Source organism: Daphnia pulex, chromosome 5 (genome assembly GCF_021134715.1).
Source record: "Daphnia pulex isolate KAP4 chromosome 5, ASM2113471v1".
Classification (NCBI taxonomy): Eukaryota; Metazoa; Arthropoda; class Branchiopoda; order Diplostraca; family Daphniidae; genus Daphnia; species Daphnia pulex.
In genome coordinates this window covers 7,157,533-7,177,241 of record NC_060021.1, presented here as the reverse complement: position 1 = coordinate 7,177,241, position 19,709 = coordinate 7,157,533, and the positions used below count along the sequence as shown (strand labels likewise).

General features: G+C 40.3%; 4 protein-coding genes and 2 long non-coding RNA genes across 9 annotated transcripts; 3 read left to right on the top strand and 3 right to left on the bottom strand.

Moving 5' to 3' along the window:
* LOC124194026 (NAD(P) transhydrogenase, mitochondrial-like) lies at positions 1-5,142 on the bottom strand. 2 transcript variants are annotated; one of them, XM_046588033.1, is made up of 13 exons: positions 4,766-5,142; positions 4,510-4,665; positions 3,901-4,114; positions 3,679-3,833; positions 3,477-3,617; positions 3,103-3,413; positions 2,773-3,033; positions 2,484-2,708; positions 2,017-2,419; positions 1,416-1,945; positions 965-1,349; positions 584-900; positions 1-507 (listed from the first exon to the last, which is right to left on the bottom strand). In XM_046588033.1, exons 3-13 carry the CDS (start codon positions 4,101-4,103, stop codon positions 238-240), a joined length of 3,201 nt encoding a protein of 1,066 aa, XP_046443989.1. In that variant the 5' UTR covers positions 4,104-4,114; positions 4,510-4,665; positions 4,766-5,142; the 3' UTR covers positions 1-237. The 2 variants fall into 2 exon arrangements, with proteins under 2 accessions (XP_046443989.1, XP_046443990.1); XM_046588034.1 differs by lacking the exon at positions 4,766-5,142 and having other exon boundaries at positions 4,510-4,729.
* Positions 5,143-5,249: 107 nt separating this feature from the next.
* On the top strand, positions 5,250-7,848 carry LOC124194027 (isocitrate dehydrogenase [NADP], mitochondrial-like). The gene is made up of 8 exons (XM_046588035.1): positions 5,250-5,473; positions 5,952-6,067; positions 6,226-6,339; positions 6,409-6,439; positions 6,494-6,831; positions 6,894-6,997; positions 7,052-7,303; positions 7,372-7,848. The coding sequence occupies exons 1-8, from the start codon at positions 5,374-5,376 to the stop codon at positions 7,655-7,657; spliced, it is 1,341 nt and encodes a 446-aa protein (XP_046443991.1). The 5' UTR covers positions 5,250-5,373; the 3' UTR covers positions 7,658-7,848.
* A 741-nt stretch (positions 7,849-8,589) lies between these two features.
* LOC124194028 (keratin, type I cytoskeletal 9-like) lies at positions 8,590-9,575 on the bottom strand. Its single transcript, XM_046588036.1, has 5 exons — positions 9,417-9,575; positions 9,155-9,344; positions 9,017-9,073; positions 8,830-8,934; positions 8,590-8,767 (listed from the first exon to the last, which is right to left on the bottom strand). The coding sequence occupies exons 1-4, from the start codon at positions 9,429-9,431 to the stop codon at positions 8,873-8,875; spliced, it is 324 nt and encodes a 107-aa protein (XP_046443992.1). The 5' UTR covers positions 9,432-9,575; the 3' UTR covers positions 8,590-8,767; positions 8,830-8,872.
* Positions 9,576-10,242: 667 nt separating this feature from the next.
* On the top strand, positions 10,243-11,201 carry LOC124194030 (ctenidin-1-like). The gene is made up of 5 exons (XM_046588037.1): positions 10,243-10,349; positions 10,435-10,624; positions 10,723-10,764; positions 10,852-10,961; positions 11,024-11,201. The coding sequence occupies exons 1-4, from the start codon at positions 10,335-10,337 to the stop codon at positions 10,911-10,913; spliced, it is 309 nt and encodes a 102-aa protein (XP_046443993.1). The 5' UTR covers positions 10,243-10,334; the 3' UTR covers positions 10,914-10,961; positions 11,024-11,201.
* Positions 11,202-12,537: 1,336 nt separating this feature from the next.
* LOC124193345 lies at positions 12,538-14,740 on the top strand. 2 transcript variants are annotated; one of them, XR_006874191.1, is made up of 5 exons: positions 12,538-12,799; positions 12,869-13,019; positions 13,085-13,287; positions 13,671-13,939; positions 14,001-14,740. It is a non-coding gene; the product is annotated as an uncharacterized LOC124193345 (long non-coding RNA). The 2 variants fall into 2 exon arrangements; XR_006874190.1 differs by having other exon boundaries at positions 12,540-12,806.
* A 3,003-nt stretch (positions 14,741-17,743) lies between these two features.
* LOC124193439 lies at positions 17,744-19,654 on the bottom strand. 2 transcript variants are annotated; one of them, XR_006874265.1, is made up of 5 exons: positions 19,163-19,654; positions 18,796-18,951; positions 18,600-18,733; positions 18,172-18,481; positions 17,744-18,111 (listed from the first exon to the last, which is right to left on the bottom strand). It is a non-coding gene; the product is annotated as an uncharacterized LOC124193439 (long non-coding RNA). The 2 variants fall into 2 exon arrangements; XR_006874266.1 differs by lacking the exon at positions 19,163-19,654 and adding an exon at positions 19,012-19,085.
* Between the last annotated feature and the right edge of the window lie 55 nt (positions 19,655-19,709).

Genomic DNA, 19,709 nt, shown 5'->3' with positions numbered 1-19,709 from the left:
TTGCGTTACCCCGCCAGCCATCGTTAGCGAGTGACAGGCACGTTGGTCAACGTGTTTTTGTATTTTCGGTACTAGTGTCTTCTTTTATCAAGACACCACCATTACTGTAATTTTTTTGCACTTGATTTGTTTTTTCTAACACAAGGAACACACAGTCGCTCCTTATCTGCTCAAACGAAGTTGATCAACTACACGAGAGAAGGGAACGAATATGTGGGATGCACAGTAAGTTAGGACCTATTGCGATTCGTAATGATCTTTAATCTTGCTGAGCAGAGCGTCGCAAGTCTTCTTGGCATCACCCAACAACATGGAAGCATTGGGTTTGTAAAAAATAGGATTGTCTACGGCGGCGTAACCAACGCCCATCGAACGCTTCATGACGACGACCTGCTGCGACAGCCACACTTTCAAGACGGGCATGCCTGCGATGATGGAATTGGGATCTTCTTCAGCGGCACTGTTGACTGTGTCGTTGGCTCCAATGACGAGTACCAAGTCGGTTTCCTATTTCCGGAAGAAAAGACAAAATTAAATTTAGAATCCTGATTAAAAAAAAAAAAAAAAAAAAATGAATTGTTACCTTGAAGTCATCGTTGATTTCCTCCATCTCCAACACGACATCATAGGGGACTCCGGCTTCGGCCAGGAGAACGTTCAATTGACCAGGCATACGTCCGGCGACTGGGTGAATTCCGAATCTGACATTCTTTCCCTTGCTCTTCAAAAGGGCAACCATTTCGGCGACGGGGTATTGAGCCTTGGCGACGCAAAGACCGTAACCTGGAGTGATGATGATGTTCTTGGCATTGGTGATCATCTCGACAGTGCCATCAACGTTGACTTCAGTGTGAGTGCCAGTGATTTCCATTGGCTTACCTCCGGCAGTGGAAGACGTGCCTGAGAAAGAGAAACGAGGGTTTTTACAATTGATTTTGACGTTTTCATTCTGCTTAGAACTGACCGTAACCGCCGAGAATAACGTTGGGCAAGGAGCGGTTCATGGCTTTGCACATGATGTAGGACAAGATTGCACCGGAAGAGCCGATAAGGGCACCGACGATGGTCATCAAGTTGTTGTTCAACATGAAACCTTCAGCGCACAGAGCCCAGCCAGAGTAGCTGTTTAGGACGGTGATGACAACAGGCATGTCAGCTCCTCCGATAGCAGCGGTCAAAGTGACACCCATGATGGTCGACAGGGCTGTGGTGGTTCCCAACATTGACATACCGGCCACGAAAGAGGGGTCGTAAAAGTAGTAGCCCATGGCAGCGACATTGCCGAGCATAAGTCCACTGTTCAAAGCGTGACGACCAGGAAGCAGAAGGGGAGACGAGTTGAGCATACCCTGTGACAAAAATAATATCAAGTTAGTTGACGTTCGATTTACTAATCAAAATCTTTCTTTTCCCACCTGCAGTTTTCCGTAAGCGATGAGCGATCCGCTGAAGGTGACTCCACCAATGAATGTACCCAAGAATAGAGCTGACTTGATGACATTGGCGGCAGGATCGGTGGCAAAGTGCGGGAAGTCGACGATGTAAGTACTCAAGCAAGTGAGGACGGCAGCGGCACCGACCAACGAGTGGAAAGCGGCAACCAATTGCGGAAGGTCAGTGATTTCAATCTTCTTGGCGATAGTCGTACCGAGAACACCACCGACACCCATGCAGGCAGCCATTTGGGTGAGGGTGTCCATGTTGGGGCTCATCAATCCCAAAGTGGCAGCGATACCACCGGAGACACCAATCTGGCCTAGAATGTTTCCAATACGCGATGTCTTTTGCGAGCTGAGGCCGGCCAATGCACCAACGCAGCAAAGGGATGATGCAAGGTATGCCATCTGATGTACTTCAGGGTATCCCATGTGTACTCCCCAGCCGTAGCTGCCGAGGAAGACGGAGGCTGGAATTCCGTACAAATAGTAAAACTCGGGAGGGTCAGCTGTAAAACAAAAGAATGGCGTGAGTTGGGTTGTTTTTTAATGGTCGATTGGTCATTTTTTATTCTCTTACTGGGTCTCCTGAACATGTCAAGCATCCGCTTGGTGACCAAGAAGCCACCAAAAATGTTGATTGACGAAATGAAAGCGGCGCTGGCAGCCAAAGTCTGGGCAGTGTTGGATGGGAAATAACCGCCACCCATTTGGAGGAGACCACCCACCGCGGTAATACCAGAAATAGCATTGGTGACGGACATGAGTGGCGAGTGGAGGGCGGGGGTAACTCCCCACACAGTGTGGTATCCGACAATGCAGCCCAAGCCAAGTGTCGTCGTCATAGTGGTAAATGCGGGATTGGGAGCGTTGATGCCAAGTGTCATCAACGTGCCAAGTCCTCCCGTGTACGCCAAAGCGTCTTTAAGGGTCAGGTTGAAGTAGTCTGGTGGTGGAGGGGCTACTTTTTCCGCAACTTTAACCTGTGAGATGATTACTTAGGTTATGGCAACTGTTGATGATTCAGAGTTTATATAAACCACGTACCGCCGCTTGAGGTTGGGCGGAAACGGCCACAGGTGGTGCGGGCCACAGGAGTTGACCGTCCTTCAAGACGATAGATCCGCGAACAACTTCATCCTCCAAGTTGATGTTGTAGTGATCTTTCTCGCCGATGGAGAGGAAGAATTTGGAAATGTTGTTGGCGTAGAGAGTGGACGCTTGAGTTGGCAGACGGCTAGGGAAATCAGTCAAGCCAATGTGGACTACGTCCTGTAGGAGAGTCCATTCGGTCAGTTGATAAGAAATCATATTGCTTAGTAGTTGCTATCCTCACGTTGTAAGTGTAAATTTCTCCTGGTTTGGTGGTCTCGATGTTGCCACCGGCTTCAGCTGCCAAGTCGACAACGACTGAGCCGGGTTTCATGGAATCGATCATGGCCTTGGTGATCAGGGTTGGGGCTTTTTGACCAGGAATCAAAGCGGTGGTGATGATAACGTCGACTTCCTTGGCCTGTTTGGCGAACAGAGCCATTTCAGCCTCTATGAATTCCTTGGACATGACTTTGGCATATCCACCAGCTCCGTCTCCAGATTCCTGTTTAATTTTTTTTTCAAACGTTGAAATTAGCTCAGTAAACCGGCAACGAAACCTAAGATCTCGAACCTTAATGTTAACTTCAAGAAATTCGGCACCCATGGACTCGACTTGTTCTTTCACGGCTGCTCGGGTGTCAAATGCACGTACAATGGCTCCCATGTTTTTGGCTTGGCCAATGGCAGCCAAACCGGCAACACCACCACCGATGACTAGAATTTTAGCAGGTGGCACTTTACCGGCGGCCGTGATTTGGCCGGTAAAGAAACGACCGAAATGGTTTGCGGCTTCGACTACTGCCCTATAACCAGCAATATTTGCCATTGAACTGAGAGCGTCGAAAACCTGTGCTCGTGAGATACGAGGTACAGAATCCATGGCTAGTGAAGAAATTTAATTGTCTTTAGAACAGTAAACTTAATAAATAGATAGTTCTTTTTTACCAAAAGCCGTCAGCTTCCTTTCAGCCATTTTGCTAACCAGGGGTTTGTTAAGGGCAGGATAAAGGAATGATATGATGTTGCCATGTTCCTTCAGTAAACCAATTTCAGATTCCACTGGCTGTCTCACTTTCAAAACAATGTCTGAACAACAAAAATGTTTTTTAAAATTATATTTCTCTACAGCAGTTAAGACGTATATTACCAGATTTAAAGGCGGTGTTCTTGTCAGTGAGTTTTCCTCCTGCAGCTGCATAGTCATCATTGCGGAAACGAGCTTCAATACCAGCCCCTGATTCAATGTTGACAGTGAAGCCCTTCTTGACTAATGCCGCAGTCACAGTAGGAGTCAGAGCAACTCTAGAATTGCATATCATGCAATTTCTTACTTCTCGAATTCTTTCATTTCATCTGCTATTATTTATACCTTCGTTCATTAGTCCAAATTTCTTTGGGTACACCGATGGATAGATTTTTGTAAGGAATGCCTTTAATCGGTTCAGCAGGCTTAGCATCCTTAGCGTCCTTGCGGAGTGGTCTTGCATAAGTGCGGAGCCCACGAATCGAGCAGAGCAGGGGCGATTGGACCTGCCCCTGGATGTTTAAGGAAACACGTAATACGCTGGCCATATCAGCAAAATCTGTTCCAATCGAACAAACAAATTCAATAGTTCAATTCAAAAGATTAACGAAAAGGTAAACAAAGTACAATCGATAAAGCTGTTAATAATGGCCGCTAGATGGCCACCGAACAGCTAATAATAGAGGCTATTTATAATACGACTACGTTGCGTCTTTTTCTCATGTGATCATTAACAAACGACGATTTGCAAAATACCAATCGAAAAATATGTATTGAAATTTGTATTCCTTTAACCCTATCGTCGTTTAATAAGTGTATGGAATGGTGTACAGACAAAGGGGGGGTGGACTACGAAGGTGATTTACAATAATGGACGACAATTGCGTTGTCAAGGGGAAATAACTAGCGCTTTGTAAAGACGATTTAGTTATTAACTAGAAAATATTAACTTACTCGGCCGCAAATGCGTAAGACAAAAATGGAAGTAACTTGGAGAGAGAGAAAGAGCCGGGAATCTTTGCTCCTGGACCCGGCAGTCTGCAGTAGGATAACAGAGAACAGGCGTATGTAGTTGAACTTGCTCTTTACAGAGTATGGGCGCTAGGGGCGCTAGTTGTTTGGCAAGGCGCCATTTAACAAAAGAGATAAATGACAAAGAACCATATAAAATTACCTAAATCGGAATCAACTACCAAGCAAGACTATCTACCTTTATGAAGATATTCTCACCTGTATTGCGCTCATCGCAACAAGTAATCGAAAAACCAAAGGTCGATAAGACAAATATTTGGGGTAAACGGAAACTCGTGTATTTAATTTATACGTTACTCAAAACATAGTTCTGAAGCCGTACAGTGAAGCCTTATCCTTTATTCATTAGGAATTTAAGTGGAATAAACCGCTTTGTAGATCTTGGCCAACTGCGCAGTTATCTTCACACGTATTCAGATCACGTATCGTCACTTAAGGTCACCTGCCGGTAGTCCTGAACGCCGATTTAAACTTACAGTTGCTTAGAAAATCACTAAATCACCGAACTAGAAACAAATGAGCAATAAAAGTGTGTACTGATTCAGAATTTACTGTGAATCAAACTATTTTTAAATAAATACTTTTAAAATCAATTTTGAACTAGACCACCAGAGGCTCTGTAGTGCACTTTTTTGTACTATACCCCTCCTCTATCCCATCATAATATCCGCCCTCCTCCCCCGTGGGGCCCAAGTTGGCGACGCAGCTGATGTGCAAGTATTTTCGGGACTTGAACACGGTCAACGGTAGAAGGAAGGCATTCGAAAAAATACACCGGCAGTCAAGATGGCAGGAAATTTAACTAAAATCGGTAAAGTGCTTGGACAACTAAGCACTTCGTCTACTAAAGTATGCGCCCCTGCTGTTGCCACTCAAAACCGCAACTGTAAGCTTAACTTTTGAATTTTTTCTCTTTTTGAAATGTGATCCTTGTTTCCTTTATCCTTCGTCGACTTGGTTACTAGCTCTTGTTCAAACAAAGCGTATCTTTTACATGGAACCGGTAACCAAGTCTAAAGTAGAAATTTAATTTAATTCTCAAAACGATTCGCTATGTTATGTATGTGATGTGGGGATATTGTTGTTTTGAATTTTTTATGAAATTCCTTCACGTGTGCATTTTTCAATGAAAAAAGAAAACTGGATTTTTGGCTGGGATTCGGTAAACAGCGTACGGTCCTATAGGGGAGGGGGGAGATAATAATACTCCAACAGATGGAGTCCCGTGACACTCACGTAGCCAAGATTAACTTTTTGACGTCACTGTCTGCACTTTCGTTTTTTAAATAACAAGGCGCCATTGCGGCCATTTGTTTGTTATTGTCTGTGTTTGTTATTCACAATTTTTTTGAATTCTGTATAAGATGGAACTGGAAAGAGGATTGAAGTTGCACGCCCAATTGTCGACCTTGATGGTGATGAGATGACTCGCATCATCTGGGAAAAAATCAAGGAAACTCTGATCTTTCCTTACTTAAAGGTATAGTCTGAAACAATTTAAAACTATTCTTAAATTGGCTGATAGCCAGAGACAGTGGCTTATGGCCAGCCTTCCATGTTTTTAACCTGCTGCCAAAACCTAAAATAGCAAGAAAGGGTGTGTAAAATAGCTGACTGTTGCTTTTTAATTGAATACAGATTGAGTGCCTCTACTACGATCTTGGACTTCCCTACCGTGACCAGACTGATGACCAAGTCACCTTCGATGCTGCTTATGCCATCTTGAAACACAATGTTGGCATCAAGTGCGCTGTATGTATTCAGATTTTCTATTTTGTATTCAAATTGAATTCAAACTAAAGATTTTATGTTCGTCAACAGACCATCACCCCTGATGAACAGCGTGTTGAAGGTACTTCTTTCTCATATTTTGTTTGAGGGACATACTTATTTTTTTAAATTACAGAGTTCAAGTTGAAGAAGATGTGGCCCAGCCCGAACGGAACCATCCGTAATATCTTGGGAGGCACCGTTTTCCGTGAGCCCATCTTGTGCAAAACTATCCCTCGTCTGGTGCCAGGCTGGACTCAACCTATTTGCATTGGTCGTCACGCTTTTGGTGACCAGTACAAGGCCACCGATTTCGTCGTTCCTAAAGCTGGCTCAGTCGAACTAGTCTTCAGTCCAAAAGATGGATCTCCTCCTGTCCACTACCCCATGTATGAATTCAAAGCTGGCGGTGTTGCTATGGGAATGTACAACACTGATGAATCTATTACTGCTTTCGCCCACTCGAGCTTCCAGGCAAGTGACTCTCAATTAGTTTGGCAATCAGCAGCTTTTTATATCTAGCTTTGGTTTTCTAGATGGCCATTAGCAAGAAGTACCCGCTGTACATGTCTACCAAAAACACAATCCTTAAGCGATATGATGGTCGATTCAAGGATATCTTCCAAGAAATCTATGAAAAGTAAGTTACTTTTATTATTGTGTGAGTAACTCGATACTAAAATTTGTTTTGTAGGACATACGAGCCCGAATTCAAGAAACTTGGCATCTGGTACGAACATCGCCTGATCGACGACATGGTTGCCCAAGGAATCAAGAGCTCAGGTGGCTTCGTCTGGGCCTGCAAGAACTACGATGGTGATGTCCAGTCTGATGTTGTTGCTCAGGGTTATGGATCTCTCGGCTTGATGACTTCTGTCCTTATCTGCCCGGATGGCAAGACCGTCGAGTCTGAAGCCGCCCACGGAACTGTTACACGCCACTACAGGTAATTGCGATACATTTGTCTGAATCTCTGGAGAATGCAGACGTCATTTTCTTGTTGACGATGTGTAGAGAACACCAAAAGGGTAAATCCACGTCTACCAACCCCATTGCTTCCATCTTCGCATGGACTCGTGGTCTAGAACATCGTGCTAAGCTCGACAACAACCCAGAGCTTGCCCGATTTTCTCAGTTGCTCGAGAAGTCTTGCGTCGATGTCGTCGATTCCGGAAAGATGACTAAGGATCTTGCAATTTGCGTATACGGTATGAAAGAAACCAAGGAAGGAATGTATTTGAACACGATGGACTTCCTTAATGCAATTTCTGAGGATTTGAGCAAGAAAATGTCAAGCTAAACTTGCCACCTATTTTCCAGCTGCTGGTACGTTTAGTATCTGTGCAACGTCCCTCCACTTATTGTTGTGTAGGCCAAAGCAATACACATCCATATTGTGTACATCGCTGTTATCGATTCATTGGTGAGGAAGCCATGTAAACAGCATTGTTTATAAATTATTAGAATAATATACTGAACATTGTATAGGTATCGTGCATTTAACTGATATTTTTTCGTGAAATTAGTGACGTGACCAGAGTTTATTATTGTTTTAACAAATGCTGCCTCGACTTGGAAAACTAAACCAGTAGTTAATTGAAATTATTGGCGAATAGTCGGTTTTTTCTGAGACTGGTTGACGTGGCGAAGAGCACGTACGTACGTCGAAAAATCGATTCTTGTATGATCTTAACCTTCAATTTTACGCGAGCGGTGAAATCTGCACTGCACGGGGAAAACCTGAACTTAGTGTGCGAGCAGTTCGTCACGCCCCAACAGAGACATGTTCACAACATTTCATTATTGATCAAATGAGAACACCATTTCTGGATTGCATGTTTTGGGTGAGTGTGTAAATAAAAATTGCATGTTACGCATGTTAATATTGTGATGTCCTTTTCAGGTTCTCGCGTCTCATCTTACCTTTCGCTCATCGTAGGCTACATAACAGTAATTCCTTAATAGAAACATTTTTTTATTGGCCTCAGCTTGTTGGGAGGGGCTGTGAAATGGTGATAACAAAGTCAGGTAAGATCAATATTTCTATTCTTTCGCATGCTTCGCTTCCTTCCTTCAAAACTTGTTGGATGCTCTCGGTAAACTTTCTTTCTTATTGAATGCATCATTGGCTTTTGTTTTGAAAAACTACTTGTTCATTCAACTTTATATTTCTTTTATTTTAGATCTTAACATTTATCATCTATGATCAAAATGATCAAACATTTTTGCGAATTTAAAAAAATCACCGTTGTATTTTAGAAATCTTGAGATGCAGAACACAGTTTTAAATTGTAGAATGGTAAATTATTGTATGTTGAAGTATGAATGTATGATCCATCAAAGTCACAAAGTGAGAGTTTTTCTGTGGTGTACTAGCTTATTAATATCTGCCTTTTCTTATAGCCTTTACCTAAATTGGTTTTTAAATTCCTTTTAGCTCATGAATCTCATGTTATTACAGAACACATTTACCATCGCAGTAGATTAAAAAATGCAAAAGACTTCCTGAGTGCAATTAATATCCGCCTCCCATTCCACCGTAGCCACCGCTGCTGCCACCATAGCCGCCGCTGCTGCCTGATCATTGCCAACAAAATAATTAGGAATGCTCACAAGATATTCAAAGAGGATTAGATTGTGATAAGGTTTGTGCATTTACCTCCCTTTCCTTTGCCTTTACCACCTTTGGCTTTTCCGCCTTTTCCTTTGCCCTTTCCTAATTTTAATTGTTTTAAAGCAAATAAGGTATTTGAGTTTTGGTTTGTATAAAAGCAAAAACAATAGTGGTTGTTTTTACCTCCGCCGTAGCTGCTTCCGCCACTACCGTAGCTACTACCTCCGTAGCTGCTGCCACCGTAGCTGCTACCACCGCCATAACCTCCAGAGCTCATGTGTTTCTTGCCTTTAGACTCGGCCATTTCCAAATCTTCATTGGCAGCTTCCATGGCGTAAGCCACTGCCACCAAAACCGCGAAAACCAAGGCAATCTGTTAAATATTTTTAAAAGTTAACATTAGGATTAAAAATTTAGAACTTTAATTATAAAAGTAAAACTTTACTTTGAAAGAAACCATTCTTGCTGTAATAGAGCTGAGTGTTCACTGCTAGTTGATGTCTTAGAGAACAGAGAGATGATTGTGATGTGACGATTCTAATCGAAGTAGTCTCCCTTTTATACACGCCACTTTTTGTCCCTATAGCGGCCTGGGTAAGGGAAATAAAAAGGCATGGCCATCGTACGCGTTCGCCCAAGGACGAGAGTGAAAGGACGATGTCTAGCGAAAACTAGACCAATCCCACAATCAATCGTCTCGTAAAGTGCTTAAACGATTTTTGGAAATATGGCACCATATGCTGCCATATTTATAAATGGGTAAAACAACTTTCCAAAATGACTTTCGTATTTTTTTAGATGAGCAGCGAACACGCAAATATAACCGTCAAGTGAAAACGTGATGTTCAAGTATTTCACATGACGTCCCTGAATTTCGCGTGTGTAGGAGAAAACGAAAAACATTCTCGCTTTCTGTTGAAGGAATCAACGTGACGAAATTATTTTTATGTTTACCTTTCTTAAAAACGTTAGACACGCTCAGATTCCCGTTAATTCACATGGCTTTTATACAATAACAAAAACAAAGTGCAATGAACGGCCTGTTTTCCTTATGTGCAACCCATGCCTGTTGTTGTACAATCTACTAAATACCAGTCTAACTTTTAGAAATTTATACGTTATAAGCTTAAGCAGTTCAAGTAGTTAATACGGAGTAAAATCCCATACTCTTGTGCAATAGGCGAACGCTTACGATGGCCATGCCTTTTGATTTCCCTTACCCAGGCCGCTATAGGGACAGAAAATGAGAAAAGTGGCGTGTATAAAAGGGAGACTACTTCGATTAGAATCGTCACATCACAATCATCTCTCTGTTCTCTAAGACATCAACTAGCAGTGAACACTCGGCTCTATTACAGCAAGAATGGTTTCTTTCAAAGTAAATGAGTTTTACTTTTATAACTAAAGTCGACTAAAGTTACAAATTTTTAATCCTAATGTTAACTGTTTAAAACCTTAAACAGATTGCTTTGGTTTTCGCGGTTTTGGTGGCAGTGGCTTACGCCTTGGAAGCTGCCAATGAAGATTTGGAATTGGCCGAGTCTAAAGGCAAAAAACACATGAGCTCTGGAGGTTATGGCGGTGGTAGCAGCTACGGTGGCAGCAGCTACGGAGGTAGTAGCTACGGTAGTGGCGGAAGCAGCTACGGCGGAGGTAAAAACAAACACTATTTCTTATAGAGCGCTCCTTACTTTGTTTTATAGAAACCAAATACTTAAATAGCTTATTTCATTTTAAATAAATTCAATTAGGAAAGGGCAAAGGAAAAGGTGGAAAAGGCAAAGGAAAGGGAGGTAAATGCACAAACCTTATCACAATTTAATCTAATCTTCTTTGCAAATCTTAAGAGCATACCTAATTATTTTGTTGGCAATGATCAGGCAGCAGCGGCGGTTATGGTGGCAGCAGCGGTGGCTACGGTGGAATGGGAGGCGGATATTAATTGCACTCAGGAAGTCTTGGATTTTGCATTTTTTTATCCACTGCGATGGTAAATGTGTTCTATAATAACATGGGATTTATGAACTAAAAGGAATTTAAAAACCAATTTAGGTAAAGGCAATAAGAAAAGGCAGATATTAATAAGCTACTACACCACAGAAAAATTCTCACTTTGATGGATCATACACTCATACTTCAACATTTAATTAATTACCATTTCTATAATTTCTAACTGTGTTCTGCAACTCAAGATTTCTGAAACTGAAATACAACGGCGATTTTTTTTTAATTCGTGAAAATTTCTAATAATTTTAATCATAGGTGATAAATGTTAAGATCTAAAATAAAAGAAATATAAAGTTGATGAACAAATAGTTTTTCCAAACAAAAGCCAATGCATTCAATAAGAAAGAAAGTTTACCGAGAGCATCCAACAAGTTTTGAAGGAAGGAAGTGAAGCATGCGAAAAATAGCAATATTGATCTAACCTGACTTTGTATTCACCATTTCACAGCCCCTTCGAAAAGCTGAGACCAATAAATAAATGACCAATTCGATAAAAAACGGAAGATAGCGTAGCTATTCCTTTAAAGGAATTATTGATTACTGTTATATAGCCTACGATGAGCAGGTGAGACACGAGAACCTGAAAAGGACATCACAATATTAACATGCGTAACACGCAATTTGTATTTACACAGACTTATCCAAAACGTATTCAATCCAGAAAAGATGTTCTCATTTGATCAATGATGGAATGTTGTGAACATGTCTCTGTTATTGGGGCGTGACGAACTGTTCGAACACGAAGTTCAGGTTTTCCCTTGCACATCGCTTAACAAAAACGAAGTGCAATTAACGGCCGGTTTTCCTTATGTGCAACCCATGCCTGTTCATGAAAATATTTTCTAGAGATACTTTTTAAATGTCAACGTTAAGCAAGAGGGTTGCCGAAATTAATACGAGTGTGTTAACGTTAGCTTTCACCGACACGCATCGTTTCATTTATAGGTTTATAGCAGACTAGCTATAGATACTGAAGGTCTTCTCAGGAGTCAAAAACCAATCTTATTTCCAATTATAATCCACTATTGTGTAAACCACAAAGAAATCCCCTAACTATCAAAGAAATTAAAGGGGAAAACCAAAATGTTGTTCATGTAGGACTGAACGAAATAAGTATCTGCAAAATTTTTATCGTTTGCTAACTATTTATAAATTTGAACTTTCTTTTTTTCGCGTGTTGTCGTAGGGCCGTTTCTATATTTCCTAATAACATTCTTATTATAATCGTTCATGTTCTTCTTGGCGGATTGCTGACAGTATAACTCCAAAGACAGAAGAACTCCACCGACAATAGAACCCCAATATTTTAAATAATTTTTACAAATTTCTTTGTATGCGACAGTAGAACTCCAACGACAGTAGAACTCCAACGACAGTAGAACTCTAAAGACATTAGAACTCTTTTTTAAATATTATTAAAAATACTCGACAATAGAACTCCATTGCGCGACAGTAGAACACTACCGACAATAGAACTCCAATAATTTTTTTTATTTTGTTGTGTCCGACAATAGAACTCCAACGATTTTTTAAAATTATTTCATCGTCGACAGTAGAACTCCATTGAATTTTCAATATTTTTTAAAAAATGTCCGTCCGTAGCTAGCGTTCCGTAGAACTCCAACGATAGGTTTTACGTCCGTCAACGAATCTTTTGGCTGTCGGTAGGTGGCTAAAATGGATTGTCCCCCATCCACCAGATGACGCGAGTGTGTTTGTGAGGACGAAATATTTGCCATTTGTTTCCGAGACGCTGACTGAAAGTGTGTTCCAAAATCATTACGGAATTGAGGTGTCGATCTACATTTTCAGCCATGAAATGTAATTGGTAATGCTAGTTTGGTTTTTTTAAATTTAATTAATCTTAGACGTTTCTGTCTGAATTTACAGGCAATCTGGCATAATATCACTTGGCCAAATATGTGACGTGGGTCGAAACTGATGTCCATTTTGCCGAAATGTCGGCCATTGTTAGCTGTACCTGTATACGGCATGGTATACGGCTGTGCGTCTCATCTTGTGCAGAAACACTTCAGAGCTGGTAAAGTAATTTTGTTTGTCAATTTCCCTGCAATAATGCAATAGGTTTTATTACATTATGTTTAGGTCTGGGACGGATATCTCTTTGATCAACTATTGCATAAATTAAGAACACGACAAAGTCTGAGCTTCATGGCTGTTGTATCATTAACATGGTTCTGTTGCAGCCAGCTGGTGAAAGGTGTGATCAAGTCAAGTTGAGCTGTAGCTGCTGCATGCAGTTTATCAAGCTGGGTTAAAGTGCCACTGCAGGAAGACTTCTTGAATTGGTAAAAATTTGATTGATATTGGTTGGTTGTAAATTGGGAAGTCTTGTGGTTTTTTTGTATTCAATTGACAAGTTTATCTCTGATGTGATGTAGAAAATTAGGGGTAATATTTCTTCCTTCCAAATAACTGTTTCCGTTCTAAGATAGCCACATTGTTGGTAAGCTTCCACTGAGTTTTTTTTTTTAATTTTCTTCCAATCAAACTAGAACAAAAATTCCCACTTAGAATTAACAAGTTTTTGTAACATATTGGAAGTAGATGTACAGAATTCTTTACTGGTTTCAATTAATCGATTAATTTTAAATTAAGTAAATTTTATTATCAGCACCTTTTTTTACATTTCAAAATGTTATTGGTTCATTAATGTTCTTTTGGTTTGTAGGAGTTCATGGTCGGTTTGATGTTTATGGTGTTGCTGTTTGGTGTACAGTGGTTTTGCAGCCCCTTTCCAATTGAGAGATGCCCTGAAATGGAGCTTGTGAAGACTTGCATTTCAACATCACACTTAAATGTCTCTTTTGTCTATGCATGGTATCCATGCAGTATATGCAGTGTTGAACAGTTGGGTAAAATAGTCAATGATGTTTGATGTCAGTCTTATTTTATCGGTTGCACTTTGTCGATATGTCGTCTCTTGGTACCGGCGTTGAGGTAATGCTTGATGTTTCGTTCAATTATTGACTTTTAATTAAAATCTCTATTCGTTTTTCAGTTTAATCGTTTGCTGCCGTTTCATAGACTTGATCCATTGGTAAAACTGAGGAGAGGTTGCTGAAATTCAAGACTCGTCAATAAATTATGTAGATGTAGACAAATTACAAGTGCATATCTGGGCTCCCTTCTTCAGTTACCCCGTTTCCCTAACTAACAACTAACCAACGCCGGCTGGTGGTCACTCTCTCGCTGCGACAACCAGGAGGAAGGGAGATGACTGGTCGAACGGGGACTTGCAAGGCGCATGATTCGATGAAATCTGTTGGAGGTCATGAGTCTAAGCCGGAAGCCTACTAAGATGCATTGCTCTCTTAAAAACTGTTCCTCGGCTCTCTTCGCTCTTTTTCCGGTTTCTCTTAACCATGGGCGGGTAATCTCCCTGGTCCAGCCAATCAAGGCAGAGTCTCCCCCTGCTTTGATTGGCTGCGTTTTGATCCGGACGGTCTGTTTAGCAAATATAATTCAATATGTAAAATAAATGTAAACCTTTATAGTCGTTTTAATTAAATGTCAATTTATTAACAAACATGCATAGTGAATTAAATTTATTAAACACACCGTCCGGATCAAGACGCAGCCAATCACAAATTTTATTATATTCATCAAAAAAATAATCATTAAGTTATGTTACAGCATTCCCCGTATATTATGGTTCGTCCCGGTTTGTATTGCTTTGTTTAATCTTTAGTTGAACGCTAAATATATTAGGCTAGCTAAGAGAATTTGGCTAGATCTTTACAAGATTAGTGAATGTGATTTGTTTAAAGAAATTGTGCCTGTTGCACATCGATATTATTGGTCTTGATTCTTAAAGGTGGCTTGGATAAACTTTCAACGGTTAAACTATTTAATAAATAGGTAATATAACATTAAGCTAATGATAATAAACTATTTAATAAATAGGTAATACAACATTAAACTAATGATCTTGCATTCTTGACTAAATATTTTCAGGCAACTTTTAAAGTTTTCGTGGGCACTGATTTGCAGAGTGCTCGTGACCAACAGGTAAAATGGCCCAATCCATATTGCAAATTTGCAAGCTGTCTTCCAAAACCAAGGAATTTCTATTTGCAAGGTAATTATTTCAACCAATGTTTCTTTTTATTACTGTGGAAATAATTCAAGATGATGTAGTCTAATTAGGTAGAAAACTTTTCTGAAAAGTTTAGGAGCCAACGAGCCATTGTTAATTTCAATTGGTATAAACTATAAAGTGAGTTTTAAGCCATAATCATTTGGTATTAATTTTTATATTGGTTGCTGTAGACCCATTCCAATCCCCAGCAACGGAAACCTGCAGAAGGAAAGGCACGTAAAACTTGTCATGCAGTGGTGTAGAGGTTGGGTGAGAACGGGATGTGTTACATAACCATTTGGTATTCATTTTGATATTGGTTGTTGTAGACCCATCCCCAGCAACGTCAACCTTAAAAAGGAAAGGGCAGTTTGCATTTCCTTCACATTCGAAGGTCACGGAGATATTTACTTAAAACGTGTCATGCAGTGGTGTAGAGGTTGGGTGAGAACGGGACGTGTTTCATCATTATCAAGCAGGTATAATAGCCGCAAGGCTCAGCCATTTGGTATTCATTTTGATATTTATTGTTGTAGACCCATCCCCAGCAACGCCAACCTAAAGAAGAAAAGGCCAGTTTGCATTTCCTTCACGCTTGAAGGTCACGGAGATCATTACGTAAAACGTATCATGCAGTGGTGTAGAGGTTGGGTGAGGACGACACGTGTTTCATCATTTTCAAGCAGGTACAATAGCCGCAAGGCTTAAGAGGTGAGGGTGATCAAAAAATCGTATAAAAGGAGAGAGAAAAGGCGAAGGTAAATCAGTCGAGGGAGCATCTCCGACACGGCAACAACTGCTGTGCCCTATCTGTCACCATCTGCCTTCTTCACCGTATTGCCAGTTCGCATCCATGGGTAAATATTCTGTCTTTACATGGAGTTTCTATTAATGTCAGTTATTTTCTGTTTGTTAATATGCAAATTATTATTGAGTATTAATGTTTTAATTTGTTTACTATCTAGTTAATAAGGCGTCGTATGCTGTTGGGTGTTGTATCGTTGATTGGTGGGTCGACCACTGGTGTAATGATGTCTCCTGGGTATGGCGGATACCAAACCGCGACGCCGCCGCCGCCTTACTACCCAAAACTTACGCAACGACCAGTTACTGCACCGAGGTCTAAAAGTACTTCACTACTGAGGCACCGGAGTTTTATACCACAACTTTTGCTGCCCCGAGCCACTACACTGACGTCCTGAAGTATAACTCTGCCCCGAGGTACTACACCACCAAGGCGACGAAAGATGACTGCGCATGCTGCCCCATCCTACTACAACGAGTCTCCTAAGTATTACTCTGTTCTCATCTATTTATTGCACCGATTTTCCTAAATACTACTCTGTTCCCAGCTGCTACACCGAGGCTCCAGCTGCTTACTACACCGAAGCGGCAAAGTACTACTCTGCCCCGATTTACACAACCATTACTGAGGCGGCCAAGTATTACGCAGTCCCGACTTACTACACAGAAGCTGCTCTTTCGTACTACGTTGAACAGAAATACTACTCTGATCCTCCGGTTCACTACACCACTGCCTACGCTACACCGCAGCCCCCAAGTACTACACCGAAGAAGCCGCCTATTACACAACTACTTACGCTGCCTAGTTTACATCGAGGAATTTAAGTATTACCCTGCTCCAAACTACTACCAAACTGAGGTTCATATTTATTGCAATTCTCCCGATTATGTCACCACTACTCACGCTGCTCCGACCTTTACACCGAATTTCTGAAGTATTTCTCTGGATGTGTTGTAAGATTGCTGGAATACAAAATTGATTGATAAATCACAAGTGCATGTCTCTATTTTCTCCTCAAGTACGCTTCCTGCTGCTGATAATTGCATGATGTGAGAAAATATTTCTGAGTGCTATGTAAACTTACAAATTATTGATCTTGCAAAATACAACAATAAAAATCCAAACTCATGTTCTACATTTAAATAATATTCAAACTTTCCTTTTTATAAATTATTTTCTATCATTAAAATCCTAAGTCTAACAAACAATATTTTTCTAAAAAAATCAAGTCCACACACCTATTATTTCTGCTAAGTCCAGACTTTTGTTTTTGAAAAAAAATTTAAAAAAATTCCCCTTACACAAAGTTTTTAAAAAATTTTCGCGAAAAATTTTATTCGAATATTTTATTGCAACAAAATTTATTTTATTAGAATATTTTATTTCATGAATAATTTATTTTATAATATTTACATTCATTTATTTTTCCTATGGCCCCCAGGGGGGGGGGGCCTGTCGCTTTCTCTACCGCGATAATAACATGATGCAAGTTATATGCAAGTTATTATTTGTTTGGCGCAGAAAGCTTGTTTAATCTAGCAGTTCTCGACTGTGTCAAACCTGATATTGATCAGGTTGCCTCAGTCGTATACTGCATGATTGAATGAAAACTCGAAAGACAACAGATCAAACTTTTAAGTCAGCACACAGTTAACGCAGAGCAAATTTCATGGCATGGATGAAAACGACAACACAAAAATTGTTAAGTCAGGAACCCAGATGGAACAGCTCAGCTACAACAGCACAGCAACTTCTGGATTACACTGCAACCGCATGCTGCATACAAGGGTTCAATCTGTCTTCGTCACACCTTTCACCATTTGGCTGCAACAAGGTAACCAACAGCGTTGAAGAAGTGTTTGTTATACCTATTTAAGAAAAGAAAATTATTTTCGAGAAACACAACTGTGTACACATGCATACTCATTTTAACAAAAGAATACAAAGAGTAACAGAAGACTACGCAGCTCAACAGAATGACTTTGATATCTGATTCAAAATTTCTATAGTAGTCGAGCAAATTGGTCTACTCTCTAGTCATGTTATCTAAAACTGTAATTTGTAAGACATTTGATTAAAATAATTACTTTTTGCTGTTGCATGGGATGAGACGTACGTCTAAGAACGGGCAGCGAGACACACGAGGCACGCCATTTCGGAAATGTACAGGCACTTCCAAGTCTGAGTTGAATGATTTGGCAAATTGGTTTCTACGTGCTAAATCACCTGTAAATTTTCACATCAACATTTTACATTCAATAAAAATAAGAAATTAACAATAAATACCTTTTAATTTTCATCGAAAGAAACGTCACAACTCACAACCCATTTCCTGCTGCGTCTTGGAACAAAATGGCCGCTATGCGTCCCTGAAGACACTCGCGCTACCTGGTGGACATTATTTCAGTCACTTATTCACAGCCACCTATTGACAGCCATTAGATTCCTGTTCCAAATGACTGAACGCAACGGCTGGATTGCTTGCTTCGAGACAGCACGGAGCAACTCAATTGAATTGACATGCCTTTCGGCTTTCACTAGCTGGCACGAAATGAATCAAATGAGCATGAACACCAGATTACTCCAGCAGCTTTCCCTATGACACAAATACACAAAGTTTTTTGTTAGCTTTTCACACTTTGTAACTCTTTCAACATAAAAATCTATAATATTAACAGAAAGTGTTGGGGGTCAAGACAAAAAATTAAACTTACAATTTTCTGAAGAAAAGAATCATTTTCCTTCCTGTGGCTGTAAGGCAACAGCACCAGAGTAATCTGTGTTAGAGTACGTACAATGACTTGAGTTCCAACTAACTTTTGGCATCAAACAGTTAGTCATGTTGAATCTAAAGGAAATATGTCAATAAATATTCCAACATTCATCCAATAAACTAAAGTTAATGCTTACCTACTGCTCGGGTTTAACATTCAGAAAAATACAATTACAACACATGTTGGTATGTGCCCAGTGCCCTGAATTTGTTCACATTCTTCTCTTAAGCTGCTGCAATAAACCTGAAGATTACCCATGGCCTAGATGATATGATATTTTGCATAGCTTTCCCTATGACAGAAAATAAAAATGACATCAAATAACAGTTTAAAACCGAAAGAAGAATAATACTTGTATGTCAATGAATTATTTGTTGAAAAACATGTTCAGAGAAACAAGTCAAAACAAGTTCAACAGAAACTGCTGATAATTAGACGGATATTAACTAAGTCTGGGAACAAGTATTTTAAAAAATTGTGACTAAAAAATTATCGGTTTTTACCTGTATTAACTGCATGATGCATTCAGCAGAACGAAGATTTTTAATAAAAGAGTTGGTGGTAGTGATGGTAGGCTACTTGTATGCTACTGTTTCCTTCCTTACAGGTTAGATTGAGGAATTTTGAATTTGATCCAGCACACATACAGAATAAATCACATCACAAACAAGTTGCACATAAATACACTTGAATTTACTTATGAATTAATCGGTAATTTTCATGGAAAAATAGGAAAACTTTTGATAACCACTCAACACAACAATCCGCCATCACATGAAAACGACGACGCCTATGTCATCTATTGGACACCTCTGAGACCCCAAGTCCAAAACGCAATTTACTTTGGTATGGCGTATGGCGACCGTAGAACTCCAAAATCCAAAGACAGAAGAACTCCACCGACCACCGACTCCACCGAAGAACCTCAATATTTTAAATAATTTTTTAATTTCTTTGTATGCGACAGTAGAACTCCACTATTCGGGGTTCTATTGTCGGTGGAGTTCTTCTGTCTTTGGAGTTCTACTTTGAGTACGGTCGCCATACCAT